Source organism: Phyllobates terribilis, unplaced genomic scaffold (genome assembly GCF_046119375.1).
Source record: "Phyllobates terribilis strain yellow unplaced genomic scaffold, ASM4611937v1 Scaffold_5__5_contigs__length_657084704, whole genome shotgun sequence".
Classification (NCBI taxonomy): domain Eukaryota; kingdom Metazoa; phylum Chordata; class Amphibia; order Anura; family Dendrobatidae; genus Phyllobates; species Phyllobates terribilis.
In genome coordinates this window covers 400,525,989-400,540,678 of record NW_027362765.1, presented here as the reverse complement: position 1 = coordinate 400,540,678, position 14,690 = coordinate 400,525,989, and the positions used below count along the sequence as shown (strand labels likewise).

The 14,690-nt window shown below is 44.6% G+C and overlaps 1 protein-coding gene across 3 annotated transcripts in view; it reads right to left on the bottom strand.

Moving 5' to 3' along the window:
* PTPRE (protein tyrosine phosphatase receptor type E) overlaps positions 1-14,690 on the bottom strand; it is a 214,231-nt gene that overhangs the window by 88,006 nt on the left and 111,535 nt on the right. For all 3 annotated transcript variants that reach the window (XR_012322091.1, XR_012322090.1, XM_073685061.1), the window contains exon 3: positions 9,892-9,997. Coding sequence is in view for 1 of the 3 variants with exons in the window: in XM_073685061.1 (XP_073541162.1) it covers positions 9,892-9,997 (106 nt within the window). In the remaining 2 variants the exon portion in view is untranslated. The remainder of the gene's footprint in view (positions 1-9,891; positions 9,998-14,690) is intronic.

The following is a 14,690-nucleotide window of genomic DNA, read 5'->3' as shown; positions in this document are numbered from 1 at the left end:
CGAAATGAAGCAGTGTCCATATATGCTCACTAGTGATGAGCGAGCATGCTCGTTATTCCAGATTTACGAGCATGCTCGGGTGTTTTCCGAGTATCTTCAGCGTGCTCAGGTGTTATGTTTTCGTCACTCTGTGCTCATGATTTGCGAATGTTTGACAACTTTAATACATGTGAGGAATGCTTGTTTCTTAGGCATTCCTCACGTGTATTAAAGCTGTCAAACAGTCACAAATCATGAGCATGGAGTGACGAAAACATAACACCCGTGCACACTGAAGATACTCGGAAAACACCCGAGCATGCTCGCCAAAAGGGTTAACAGAACATACTCGTTCATCACTAATGCTCACCACTGCTCCACTTATTGTCTGTGGGACTGATGGAGAAAGCTGAGCACTGTACTTATTTATATTGGGCAATCCCATGGACTATAAATGGAGTGGTGGCGCACAAACGTGGCCAGGTCTCAATTCCAAAGGGCCATTTCAGGATCAGTGGGGTCCCAGCATTCTGCAAGTTATCACCTTCCTGCCTCGGCGTAACCCTTGACTCTGCCCTTTCCTTCATACTGCACATTCCGGCTCTTGTCGCCTCTAACTCAAAAATATTTCCATAATCTGTCCTTTCCTCAACCCCAAATCTAGTAAAATGTTAGTGCATGCCCTCATCATCTCCTGCCTCAACTATTGCAGCATCCTCCTCTGTGGCCTCTCTGCTAACACTGCCGCACCTCTCCAGTCTGTCCTTAACTCTGCTGCCCAACTAATCCACCTCTGTCCTCACTACTGCTCTGCTTCTTCTCTCTGCAAATCCCTCCATTGGATCCCAATTCTCCAACGTATCCAGTTCAAAATGCTAACAATGACCTACAAAGCCGTCCATTATCTATCTCCTCCATTCATCTCCGAACTAATTTCCCAATATCTTCCAACACGTAATCTCCGGTTCTCCCAAGACCACCTTCTCTCCTCCACACTCATACGTTCCTCACCCAATCGCCTCCAAGACTCCGTCTGAGTATCCCCCATCCTCTGGAATTCTGTGCCCCAACACATCCGATATCCACCACATTCAGAACATTCAGACAAAACTTGAAAATCCACCTCTTCAAGATAGGTACAGCCTGCAATGACCCCGCTGCCGCCTCACCACCACCAGAGCTGCCGCAACCCCGCGACCTACTGTCTCCTTCCCCATCATCCTGTAGAATGTAAACCCGCAAGGGCAGGGCCCTCTACCCTCTGTACCAGTCTATCATTGTTAGTTTGTTCACCATAATTTATGTCTGTATCCTGTATGTAAGCTCTTCTCATGTACAGCACCATGGAATCAATGGTGCTCTAAAAATAAAGTATAATAATAATGAAAAAATAATCCTGTTGATAGGTGATAATAATTCTTAATGTTCGGAATAACCTTTATACACATTGGATATCAAGTCCTCCAAAAGCTCTCTCCCAACCTCTCATACACATGCACCATCAGCCGGGCTGAGCATACGTATTCTGAATGGGGTTAGAGGAGTAAAGGCCCATTTAGACGACTCAATCATTGACCGATGGGCATTCGTAAGACTACACATTCATAATTGTCAGTCTATGTAAACATGATGAATCCCCTGACGAATGAGCAAAACACTCTTTTGTCGATGATCAGATTGCCTTGGCCAGCATAAAAATCATTATTATCGGCAAAGCATCATCCTGTGTAAACAGAGTGCTGCCGAGAACATGATGCTGTAAGGGGACAGGACACTTGTATTAGCCATAGTTCTGTTCCCATTAGTTTTCATTGTTAAAAAAGACCAGTAAACGAGTATTGACCGACTGGCATACAGTAGATCAAAACTCGTTAAGGGGGCCAAAATGGGCCCTTCTAAGGTGGCCTTAAAGAGTAACCATCATTTTAATTTTCATTTCATAAATCAATAGTAGACATGAAAATAAGCAACTTTGTAATATATCTTATCAGAAAAATCTGCTTCTTTCTCCTCCTGGACTGATCATTCACTCTCATTTCATAGGTAAAATCTGTATTCAGTGAAGACAGATTGTTACATTACTGAGATAGGAGATGACACCTAGTTCTAACAAGATTCTATGTAAAAGGGAGGAAGGAGGCGCTAAAGCTTTATACCAACTGAAGACAGATTTTACCCCTGAAATGAGAATTTTGAGAATGATCGATCAGTCCTGGAGAAAAAAGAAACAGATTTTTCTGATAAGATATACTACAAAGTTTCTTATTTTCATGTGTACTAGTGACTTATTAAATAAGTAGATGGTGGCCCGATTCTAACGCATCGGGTATTCTAGAATATGTATGCGGCCGACCGGGCGCAATCAGCAGAGCAGTGTTTAAATTTGGCGCCAATACTGCTGATTGGTCGCGGTCGCCGGCCGCGACCAATCATCAGAGCGTTGTTTAAATTTGGCACCAAAATTGCTGATTGGTCGCGGCCGGCCACCGCGACCAATCAGCAGAGCGGGGTTTAAATTTGGCGCCAATAATGCTGATTGGTCGCGGCCGGCGACCGCGACTAATCAGGAGAGCAGTGTTTAAATTTGGCGCCAATACTGCTGATTGGTCGCGGCCGGCGACCGCGACCAATCAGCAGAGCGGGGCTTAAATTTGGCGCCAGTAATGCTGATTGGTCGCGGCTGGCGTCCGCGACCAATCAGCAGAGCGTTGTTTAAATTTGGCGCCAATCAGCAGAGCGTTGTTTAAATTTGGCGCCAATCAGCAGAGCGTTGTTTAAATTTGGCGCCAATCAGCAGAGCGTTGTTTAAATTTGGCGCCAAGCTCGCTGATTGGTCGCGGCTGGCGTCCGCGACCAATCAGCACAGCAGTGTTTAAATGTGGCGCCGAGATCGGTGATTGGTCGCGGCCGCTATTTAAATGTGGCGCCAAAATCGGTGATTGGTCGCGGGCAGCGTCCGCGACCAATCAGCACAGCAGTGTTTAAATGTGGCGCCCAAATCGGTGATGTCAGCGCCGCTGCCTGTACGGCTACTTCCACTGCGAGAACCCGGGACATGAGCGGACGCTCGCAGCAGAAGTATCCCGACCCGCAGCGCCGCTCCCCGGTCCTCCCTTGACACCCTAGCCGCATGGAGGTCAGCGTCGCCGGCGGTCGGGAGAAGTGCGCCTCGCGCCGGTCATCTCCCGGCTGCAACGCCGCTGAGCTCCGTCCCGCAGATGAGCCGCTAACGGAAGCCATCTTTTTTCAGAAATCCCGCGGCGCTGATTGGCCGCTGCCGGACCAATGAGCGACGCGGGATTTCCAGGACAGACAGACAGACGGGATAAGACGATTATATATATAGATAATGAAAATGAAGGTAACTCTTTAAGTCACTGCCAGATACCTCCGCCATGACTTTTCTATAATTTGCATGATGTCCATGAGGTCTGCGCACATTCAAAGAGCAGGACAATTGTCATTACATTCACACCAAAATTTTTGTGCAAATTGCGACATTTCATTGTTGTAAATGCCTATGCCAAATGTATTAATCTTTTATAACATTTACTGCACTGTATATCAATACTGGTGCCAAAGCTTAGAAATAACAATAAGAGGCAGCGTGATTAAAGGGGCTGTCCGAACTCGGGGTACAAGTCTGCAATCACTCTATGTGACTGCAGATTTGTGAACCCTCACATCACGCGCACGGCACACTGATTATTCTCTGGTGCCAGTGTGCGGAACAGGTGATCATGTGACCATAAATATGCGATTTGCATACAGTACAGACCAAAAGTTTGGGCACACCTTCTCATTTAAAGATTTTTCTGTATTTTCATGACTATGAAAATTGTACATTCACACTGAAGGCATCAAAACTATGAATTAACACATGTGGAATTATATACTTAACAAAAAAGTGTGAAACAACTGAAAATATGTCTTATATTCTAGGTTCTTCAAAGTAGCCACCTTTTGCTTTGATGACTGCTTTGCACACTCTTGGCATTCTCTTGATGAGCTTCAAGAGGTAGTCACCGGAAATGGTTTTCACTTCACAGGTGCGCCCTGTCAGGTTTAATAAGTGGGATTTCTTGCCTTATAAATGGGGTTGGGACCATTAGTTGTGTTGTGCAGTAGTCTGGTGGATACACAGCTGATAGTCCTACTGAATAGACTGTTAGAATTTGTATTATGGCAAGAAAAAAGCAGCTAAGTAAAGAAAAACGAGTGGCCATCATTACTTTCAGAAATGAAGGTCAGTCAGTGCGAAAAATTGGGCAAACTTTGAAAGTGTCCCCAAGTGCAGTTGCAAAAACCATCAAGCGCTGCAAAGAAACTGGCTCACATGAGGACCGCCCCAGGAAAGGAAGACCAAGAGTCACCTCTGCTTCTGAGGATAAGTTTATCCGAGTCACCAGCCTCAGAAATCGCAGGTTAACAGCAGCTCAGATTAGAGACCAGGTCAATGCCACACAGAGTTCTAGCAGCAGACACATCTCTACAACAACTGTTAAGAGGAGACTTTGTGCAGCAGGCCTTCATGGTAAAATAGCTGCTAGGAAACCACTGCTAAGGACAGGCAACAAGCAGAAGAGACATGTTTGGGCTAAAGAACGCAAGGAATAGACATTAGACCAGTAGAAATCTGTGCTTTGGTCTGATGAGTCCAAATTTGAGATCTTTGGTTCCAACCACCGTGTCTTTGTGCGACGCAGAAAAGGTGAACGGATGGACTCTATCTACATGCCTGGTTCCCACCGTGAAGCATGGAGGAGGAGGTGTGATGGTGTGGGGGTGCTTTGCTGGTGACACTGTTGGGGATTTATTCTAAATTGAAGGCATACTGAACCAGCATGGCTACCACAGCATCTTGCAGCGGCATGCTATTCCATACGGTTTGCGTTTAGTTGGACCATCGTTTATTTTTCAACAGGACAATGACCCCAAACACACCTCCAGGCTGTGTAAGGGCTATTTGACCAAGAAGGAGAGTGATGGGGTGCTACGCCAGATGACCTGGCCTCCACAGTCATCAGACCTGAACCCAATTGAGATGGTTTGGGGTGAGCTGGACCGCAGAGTGAAGGCAAAAGGGCCAACAAGTGCTAAGCATCTCTGGGAACTCCTTCAAGATTGTTGGAAGACCATTTCCGGTGACTACTTCTTGAAGCTCATCAAGAGAATGCCAAGAGTGTGCAAAGCAGTCATCAAAGCAAAAGGTGGCTACTTTAAAGAACCTAGAATATAAGACATATTTTCAGTTGTTTCACACTTTTTTGTTAAGTATATAATTCCACATGTGTTAATTCATTGTTTTGATGCCTTCAGTGTGAATGTACAATTTTCATAGTCATGAAAACACAGAAAAATCTATAAATGAGAAGGTGTGTCCAAACTTTTGGTCTGTACTGTACTTTCGGCCACATTCAGACTAGACGTTTCCAGCCTCGCTCAATACACTTGCATTGAGAGAGGCCATGCTCGTCTAGTCGGAATGTGACCGCATGTATACATATTGCCGCCGGAGAATTCTGAAAGTGCGCAGTGCACGTGGTGTGAGGATTCACAGAAGTCATGTTGTCACATAGAGTTTCTGCAGACTTGTATCCTAAGGCCGGACAACTCCTTTAACAGTTTGGTATAAAGTACAACATATTTATAATTATATTTCTACGTAAAAGCAATAAAAATGTCACATATTCCTGACAGCTGTATTAAAAAATGAGTGGAACAAATACATATATGTTGCAACCATTTTTGACTTGCATAAAAAGTCGCAATTCGCTCAAAATTCTACATTACAAGGCAACATTTCACATATTGCTCTCCCACTCTTTTCTAACATTTGGACGTGTACCAATTAAAATGAATAAGAAGTTAAAATTTGTAAATTTGTGCAAAAAAAAATTTGTATTGAATTGTGACATTAGAAATATTGCCCTGTGGCTTTTATCTATTATTGGGAAGTTCACTATCATCCTTAAGTTGCGCAAGCGATTTACGCCAAATATATCATTAAGGTGCAATGTTGATAAATATGGAGAAGCGGAGTACACTACATATTTTGTGCAAATTTTTAATTAATGTTTTCCACAGAGTTTTTGCAGCTCAAAACATAGCTCTGTGCTAAATTTTGGAATTATCCTAACCTAGAAGCTGAGCTTCTGATAGAATAAGGCACAATTCTTAGTCAATCACATGTGTATGTGTTGCTCAGCTGTCCTGGCTCCAGCATTGGTCCAAGTGTTTTTCTGCCTCAGCGGACCATTTCTCTATGCTCTAATGCGCCTCTCTAATGTCATATTCCTAGGCCTTTTAAGGCTGCGTAGACGCCTGAGTATTCAGGTACTAAGAGCAAGCTACTACCACTTGGTTGCATTCAGCCTAGCTACAAGAAAAATACCTAGCTCTGCTGCATCAAGGTGTCTGTTTGCCAACTCGGTTCTGCTGTTTGAAGGTGCTGTCCGTACAATCAGCTCTGCTACATCAAGGTGCCTCTCTGCCAACTCATCTCTGCTTTACCAGAATGCTGTCTGCACACTCGGCTCTGCTGTTTCAAGGTACTGTCTGCGCACTCGGCCCTACTACGTCAAGGTACCTGTCTGTCAACATGACTCTACTTTTCAAAGGTGTTGACTGCACACTCGGCTCTGATGCATCAAGGTGTGTTTACACTACTCTACTGTTTGCAAGGTGTTGTCAACACACTTGGCTCTGCAGTACCAAAGTGCTTGACTACATACACTGCCCTTTCGCTCTAAGGTGTTGTCTGCACATTCTTCTTTGCTATGCCAAGGTGCCCGTCCACATGTCCTGCTCTACTGATCCTCGCTGTTCCACGTTCCAGCCAGCTGATCTTCACTGCTCATTTCCCATATGGTCTGTCCAACTCCTGTGCATCAATGCAGCTGGTCCGTGCTGTTCACCCTGACCTACAACATAGCAAATCCACCTCACCAGCTGAGGCATAAGCTTTCTATGAACATAGACAATAATTGCCTACAGACATCAATGGGTATATTACAGCTCACAGATTGCATGTACAGTCGAGGCATCCTCATGATACAGTCGTGGGCACAGAGATTGCCTTTACCCACAGTCACACAATTCTCCGGAGGTTTCCTTTTCTTATTCTGACAAATGCATACTAAGAAGGGGAAGCGAGAGCTCATGAGGAAACCATCCCAAAGTAAGAAGCAGTCATTACACCTGCAATCAAAACCTTTGCATCTTATTATTATGCTCTGAAAAGAACGGTTTCTGACTAGGATACCCGGGTTCAAATATTCTGACAGTCCGCTTCGCAGTCACACAGGAAATGTGCATGATCTATTTTAATTGCCCTGCTTTTATTATTGCTCACCAAGCCCACAATCATCGATATCATCTCACAGGAAACATATCATGTCGCTTCACGCTTCACCCCCTTCACTTAGGGAATCCTGCTGAGAAAAGCGGAAGACGCCTGAAACTTTAAAGTAAATATTCCCTTTTAATCATCACAACGATTCTGTGTCCAAAAGTCTGTGCCGATTCTTTTCTTACTGTATCTTTATGGCAGTTGTTTCTCTGCTTTTCTGATTCTGAGCTCCAAATCCCTTGCTACATAAAGATGTAAAACTTAAAGGGGAATCTTCATCTCTTCAGAATTGTCTAGTTTAGCAAATACTTGTGTTCACCGCAATTAGCAATTTTCGTTTACGGTATATATTTTTTAAAACTCTGCAACGTTCTTCTCCATATTTCCTCCTGAAAATTTATGAATAAATTAACTACTGGGTGTTTTCCATTGCGCTTGTCAAAAGGGGGTGTCCCTAAACAGATGGTACTGATTGGATAGTGTTAGAATGTAGAGAGACATAAATCCAACTGGTAACACCTACTTGTCATCTTATTTAGACATATACAATCGGAATAACATACGAAAGACACAATATAAAGTTCTAAGAAAAAGTGCTTAAAGGGAATCTGTCAGCAGGTTTTTGCTATGTAATCTGAGAGCACCATGATCTAAGAGAAGTGATCCTGATTCCACTGATGTATCACTTAGTTTACTGGGTGCAGCTGTTGTGATACAATCACAGTTTTCTCTGCTGCAGAGCTAGCAAAGCTCAGAATGCTGAGCAGTGTATAACCCCGCCCACACCACTGACTGGCTGCTTTCTGTGTACAGTGTCAGCAAGCTGCCAATCAGTGATGGGGGTGGGGTCACACAGATTAGCCTGACTGCCATGCACATGAGACTTAGTCCATCACTGATAATCTCCTGTTGAGAAAACACTGATTGTATTGAAACTACAGCACACAGCCTAATAAGAAACATATCTCTGGAATTAGTCTCTCTGTCCCTAAATCTTGCTGCGCTCAGATTTAATAGCAAAAACCTGCTGACAGATTTAATTGAAGAAGTGATATTTGATGGGGAATACAAGTATTTTAGGGGTTGTCCATTTTTACAGAAAAATGTCTAAAAGGCTTGAACTGTTTGAAAATAATAAAATCAGCATTATTTAAAAATAATCTTTTTATTTATATAGCGCCAACATATTCTGCAGCGCTTTACAATCCAGACAATTTACAGACATTATGGGCACTGTCCCCATTGGGGCTCACAATCTACACTCTCTATCAATATGTCTTTAAAGTGTGGGAGGAAACTGGAGAACCTGGAGGAAACCCACGCAAACACGAGGAGAGCAAACAAACTCCTTGCAGATGTTGTCCTTGGTGGGATTTGAACCCAGGACCCCAGCGCTGCAAGGCTGCAGTGCTAACCACTGAGCCACCAAGCCGAAGTCCTTTTTGTTGCAGAATTGCTGCGCCGCTGCTTCCCATTGTTCTCTGCTGACATGGCTACAGAGGTGACATTACATCTATATCTCGTGACCACTGTAGTCAATCACTGGTCTGAGCAGTCTTGCGCGGTCTACTTTGGCATTAGACTGCTGAGCCTAGTGACTGGCTGCAGCGATCACATGTAGTAGACGTGACATCACCAATCAGCGGAGAAGCAATGCTGAAGCAACAAGGACCTCAATATGTAAATAATGCTGATTTTATTATTTTCAAGCACCTTAAGCCTTTCAGACATTTTTCTGTAAAAAGAGGACAACCCCTTTAATTAAACCGGGCATGTAAGGAGAACTGGCAAACAAGCTTGACAACTTTCCTTGGAAAACTGGTGGAAATCCCGGACTCCTTGAGGAGTTAGAAAACTTTCTTGGTGCCACCTTAACCCCCTAACAAGCTCCTGAAAACAAGAATTCCCTGAAGTTTTCCTATGCTTGATGCTAAGATATTAGACCATGCCCTGATGTCCAATTGCACTTTGAATGGTTGTGGCACAAGTCGTGGAGCAACGTAGCATCAAAGGAGGAGAACTCAGCAGTGCACTTCATCCCTCTACTGGACAGCCGACTCAAAAAGCTGCAAAGATGTCTTTAGCATGCTGACTGCATTCAGCGGCCACTAGAGGGAGCTAACCAAACACTGGTGTAATTGAGTTTAATGTATAAACAAGTATGCAATAAGCTCCCTCTAGTGGTGGCTTCAGGAAGCCAGGATTTTATCGCTACACTATGTCTATGAAGGGGATTTAGAGCTCTGTATTTGCATATGCGCAAGGCAGTATTGTGCTTAGTGCATCTATGTGAGCAAGTTGCATGATGGCACCTTTACAATGGCTTCATCATCTGCTTACAGGGTAAGAGAATATCTAGAGAGAGGTGTATCATAGATCATCTACTTCACCGTTGGCTTTAGCTGGGTTGACCCCATGGGTCCTGATGAGTCTTAATCTCATTATTACATCAGGATCTACTGGTGGCCAGACTGACTATGGAAGTTTTTCTTTGGTTTCCTGCATAAATACATTCACATCATACCAATAAAGCAATGTATATCTCATGTGAATGATGTTACCTTAGAAGGTAGCCAGCCAGAAGTATGAGAACGAAGCAAACAAACAAAGGCACCAGCACGGATGTCAGGAGCGAGGACGTGTCAGTACGAGGACTGCCTGTAGTATCTGGAAATAAAATATAACATCATTAGTATATGTGTATAATACAGATATCCTATGGATCAATGTATAAGATAGGAGAAGTATGCATGCTTGGCCACGGCTCCATTCATTGACTATGACTATTGACTGCTGGAGAAAGCTGAGCACTCAGCAGTCCCATAGAGAATGAAATCAGTGGCAGCGGAGCATGCGCTCAGTGACGGAGGAGCATGCACTCAGTGGTGGAGGAGCATGCTCTCAGTGACGGAGGAGCATGCGCTCAGTGGCGGTGGAGCATGCGCTCAGTGGCGGTGGAGCATGCGCTCAGTGGTGGCAGAGCATGCGCTCAGTGACAGAGGAGCATGTGCTCAAAGACGAAGGGGCATGCATTCAGTGACAGAGGAGCATACGCTCAGTGGCGGTGGAGCATGCACTCCTGCTCCATTCCGAACCATGTTCTTGGGAGGTCCAAAGCACCAATCTAGTGGTCAGACCCCAGCGATCAGCATGGATAGGGGATAACTTGATTTTTTTTTGGACTAACCCTTTATGGATATGTGGCGCCCCTGAGGGTTCGGTCGCCACAGAGGTACTGCATCTCACCCAGAAGTGTGGTATCTCACTCTCAGGTAAGGAAGGAGTACAGCTCGGGACCCTAACACCTGCATCCAACACATACCCGCAGTGGGGGTAGGGAGAGATTGCTCCTAAGGGAGAGCACAGTCCCAGGTCCCTAGCTGGCGGGAGGGGTTATGTAGTGGGTGTGGGTGGAGAAAGTAGCTTAGGGGAGCACATGGAAGAAAGGTATAAATAGAGAAACCATCTTGTTTAGTGAGGACAGTTCAGTCCAGTCCAGTCAGAACAGTCTACAGGAGAGGAGTGGAGCAGGGCTCTGCATTAGCTCTGCTCAGGCAGAGGGCCTGAGGAGAGGCCCAGGACTGAAGGAGAAGGAGAGGGAGCAGGAAGGCTCCAGGAACAGAAGAAGGGACCCCACGGGTACGGGCAGTGCTGGAAGCCACCCGTATGCCCGAATCTACCGGGAGGTGGAGGGGTCAGGCCACACAAAGGGGACCGGTCCCTCAACTAGCAGAGAACTTTATGACTCAACTAGAAACCGGAGGCTGCAGTATTTCAAGTCCTTCAGCCAACAGTCCAAATCAGTCTCACCAAGAAGGTAGCTATAGAGGACCCAGGGGACGGAACAGATGTCGCCCGACAAGGCCCGCAGGTACCGGATTGGGACACTTGGTATGAGGTGCAGGGAGACAGCCAGAGAAAGGACACAGAAGGGGGTCCCGTTAAGTACTCCGGAGATATCTGAGGGTGGACTGAACCCCTCCCTGAGTAAGCGCAGCAGGACGAGGGAAGTTACACTGGTACCTGTAACTTGGACTGCAACAACCGTGAGTCAAGACCCTGAGGACTGCACCCCCCTGTCTCTGTGATTATTATCTGTGCCATCACCCTCACACTACAACGCCCAACACAACCTATTACTTCTACACTTCCCTGGAGTTAAGCTCTACCTGTGGAGAGCCACCCCAGCTTTGCTGCAGTAACATCAGCTCCAGAGGACTGCTCCGCAGCGGCGGCTCCGTTTAACTGCATACCACAGGTGGCGTCACAAACTTTGTACATAATTCCCCTGTAAATAATTCCCCATTGAATGACCGCCCTGGGTCATGGACCGGGTCACCGCCACTGTGACATCCCCCGGCATCTACCGGCTCGGCACCGGGTACCCCACGGCCCAGAAGGCGCGTCAGATAGAACAGAAATGCATAAAAGTTAGCGGTCTGACCCATAAAAACCACGGTGATCACTGGAATAATGGGGAACCTTTAATATTTATGCGGCATACTTACCAACATTGGTGTTAGAACAATAGGGCCACTTATGTCTTATATGATTATTGGCGATATCACCCAAGTTGATCACGACCACCTACTTTTAGGTCGGGTTTACATATCCTAACACCCATTTTTTCCCGGGACAGCCACAAATTTGCTATAATAATATTCAAAAAATTGTGACAGTCCCAGGAAATGTAGGACTATTAGAAAATATTATTCAGGCACATTAGCTTGTCCAAAATCAGCAGTAAAATGTGGCCCTAGTGGTTGAGGGGACCCACATTAGAAGACACTTGATAAGTGAGGACTCTAGTACAGATTTTGCATCGGAGCCCAGGAAGAGATTCATGTTATGCCGCGGCATTCAATCCCTTTCAAGCGCTAAAAAGTGGAGGTTTAAGCTGATGGAACCCATGTAAGTCAATCACTGATGGCGTGTCTTAAGGATTGGTCATCAATACATTAGTCCTGGAGGACATCTTGATTACTCTTGAGTATGACCATGCTAGAATATAAGCTACAAACCATGAAGAATTGGCCTTGAACCATATTTAAGCATTGGGTTACCAAACCCGACATAAGTTTTACAACAATTAGACAGTTACATATAAGTTCTATGTTCGGGACTTTTTTAAAGGGAATCTGTCACGTTAAACATGTCAATACAGTCCAATCTGTAAACAGGATGGATAAGAGCAGGAGGAGATGAGCAGATTGATATATGGGTTTGTATGAAAAGATTCAGTACTCAGTATATCTTGTAGTTTATCCATTTAAATTCATGGTCACTCAGGACTTAGGAGTCCAGTGGGAGGTCTTATTGGAAACTGACAGCCATCACTGAATAAGTATGCATAGATAGCTGTTAATTGGTGGTTTGCAATGTCCAGTGGATTCTTGAAACCCAGGTTGCTATAAATTTACATTTTCTCTGAAATGTAACAGTTGTGCCCTCCGCTACTCTTACTCCTATTTCACAGCATGCAGCCTCACCGACCCCGACAGGGTGAGATTATGCAGCTGCATCCCCCCTTCCTCCTTGTCTTCTATTTAATGGCTTGCAGTAAAAGGGATTTTCATTGTGAGTACCTAAAGTTTACAGGAACAAGTCCAAGAGGGCGGAAGATCTTGTTTTTACATAAAGTTCTAAAAAAAGGGACATATTCATGCCTAGTGAATGCCAAAACGACACTCTTAAGGCTCAGGCAGGGTGCACAATCACCTATAGATAAAAATGGCCCAGTTTATTATCCATTTACATATTTTTGTCTAGCTTTTGGTGTTTTTGATCTTTTTTTTTTCATTTGCATCTTATTGTTTTACTTTGTGCCTATTCTAAAGTTTCTTTTATATGCATTTGCTTGTTTGTTTTTTTTTCTTTTATGCTCGCCAATGTTGCAAATTTTACGCACATTATACCCAAACATGCAACTTTTTGGGGTAAAAAAAAATTATAAAAAATGTTAAAGACAAAAAAATAAAGAGCTTTTTTTTATTTTTCCCAACATTTATGAACCATTTTCACCATGTTGAAGAACATGATGCAAAAAAAGTCAACGAAAAACGCAAGACAAAAAAAAAGAAATTTCAGAAAAAAAAGAGATGATGAATCGGACCCAATACGTCCAATGTTCCTAGAATATTAACAGAGTCTTAGCTGAAATTTTTTCTCTCGAGATCTGCCATTACAGATAGTAAGGACACCCCCACATGCATTAGATAATTGGTTGGACCAGCCAATATCTGCGTGTTCTTTCAACGTTCATCTAATGTGTTTGGGCAGGATCATGAACCAAAAAGTCCTGGATGAAGAAAAAGGATAATTCTCTCTTCAATAGGCCAATGTTATGTGCTAGGGCAAAAAAAGGGAAAAAATAACATGAAGATATTATTTAATATGAAACCTAATTGCTACCAATTTACAACAATCTTTGGGGTCGCCAAGAAGAGCCCTTCAAATGGAGTCTGGTAGCCGTGTTCTGTAATTTACAGTACTTTCTGAAATATTACAGAATTGCGAGTTGTGAAGAGAGGTCGGAGAGTGTCCTCTCCACGCTCATTACATGATTCTTCAGTCTGCTCTAGGAGTTCACTCTGTTTTTTATCGGAATAGTTGTAGTTTCCAAGGCAACAAAGAAATTGGTGAGAAGAGAACTAATATGTTCCAGGGTTTCCCAACATTCTATTTGAACATTCTAAGTGCAATATTTAAGAAAAAGAACTCGGAATCCCAACCGTCCTCCCCATACACATTGGTAAAAAAAAGTCCAATTACCAAGTACAGCTCAGCAACAACGTTGGGTCTCCAAATGACTGTGGACATCCAGAACTGTTGTTAGCGCCACGCCGGATCCCCACTCTAACAAGAAGGGTCTCCGGCGTGTCACTTCACTCACCCGTGCTGCGGTCGGCGCTTCCCTCCCCCGTGTTCTGCCTGCTTCCAGCAGGGCTTTCGGCCGTGTCCTTAGGGGCCAGCGCGCACTTGCTATTACGTCCCCAGCCAATGCCTGTGGAACATTACATATATATTGCTTCCTCCCCACTGGGGAGGTGCCTGAGCAACCTTCCTGTTCTACAGTCAATGTTGTGAAGGTTGTGTACTAGTTCATGCTACCAAGCCTGCTGCACTTTGGTGCAAACAATCCTGCCGCACTCTGGTGCAAACAATTCTGCTGCATTCTGGTGCAAACAATCCTGCTGCACTCTGGTGCAAACAATCCTGCTGCATTCTGGTGCAAACAATCCTGCTGCATTCTGGTGCAAACAATCCAGCTGCATTCCGGTGCAAACCAAGCCTGCTGCACTTTGGTGCAATCCTGCTGCACTCCGGTGCAACCAAGCCTGCTGCACTCTGGTGCAATCTT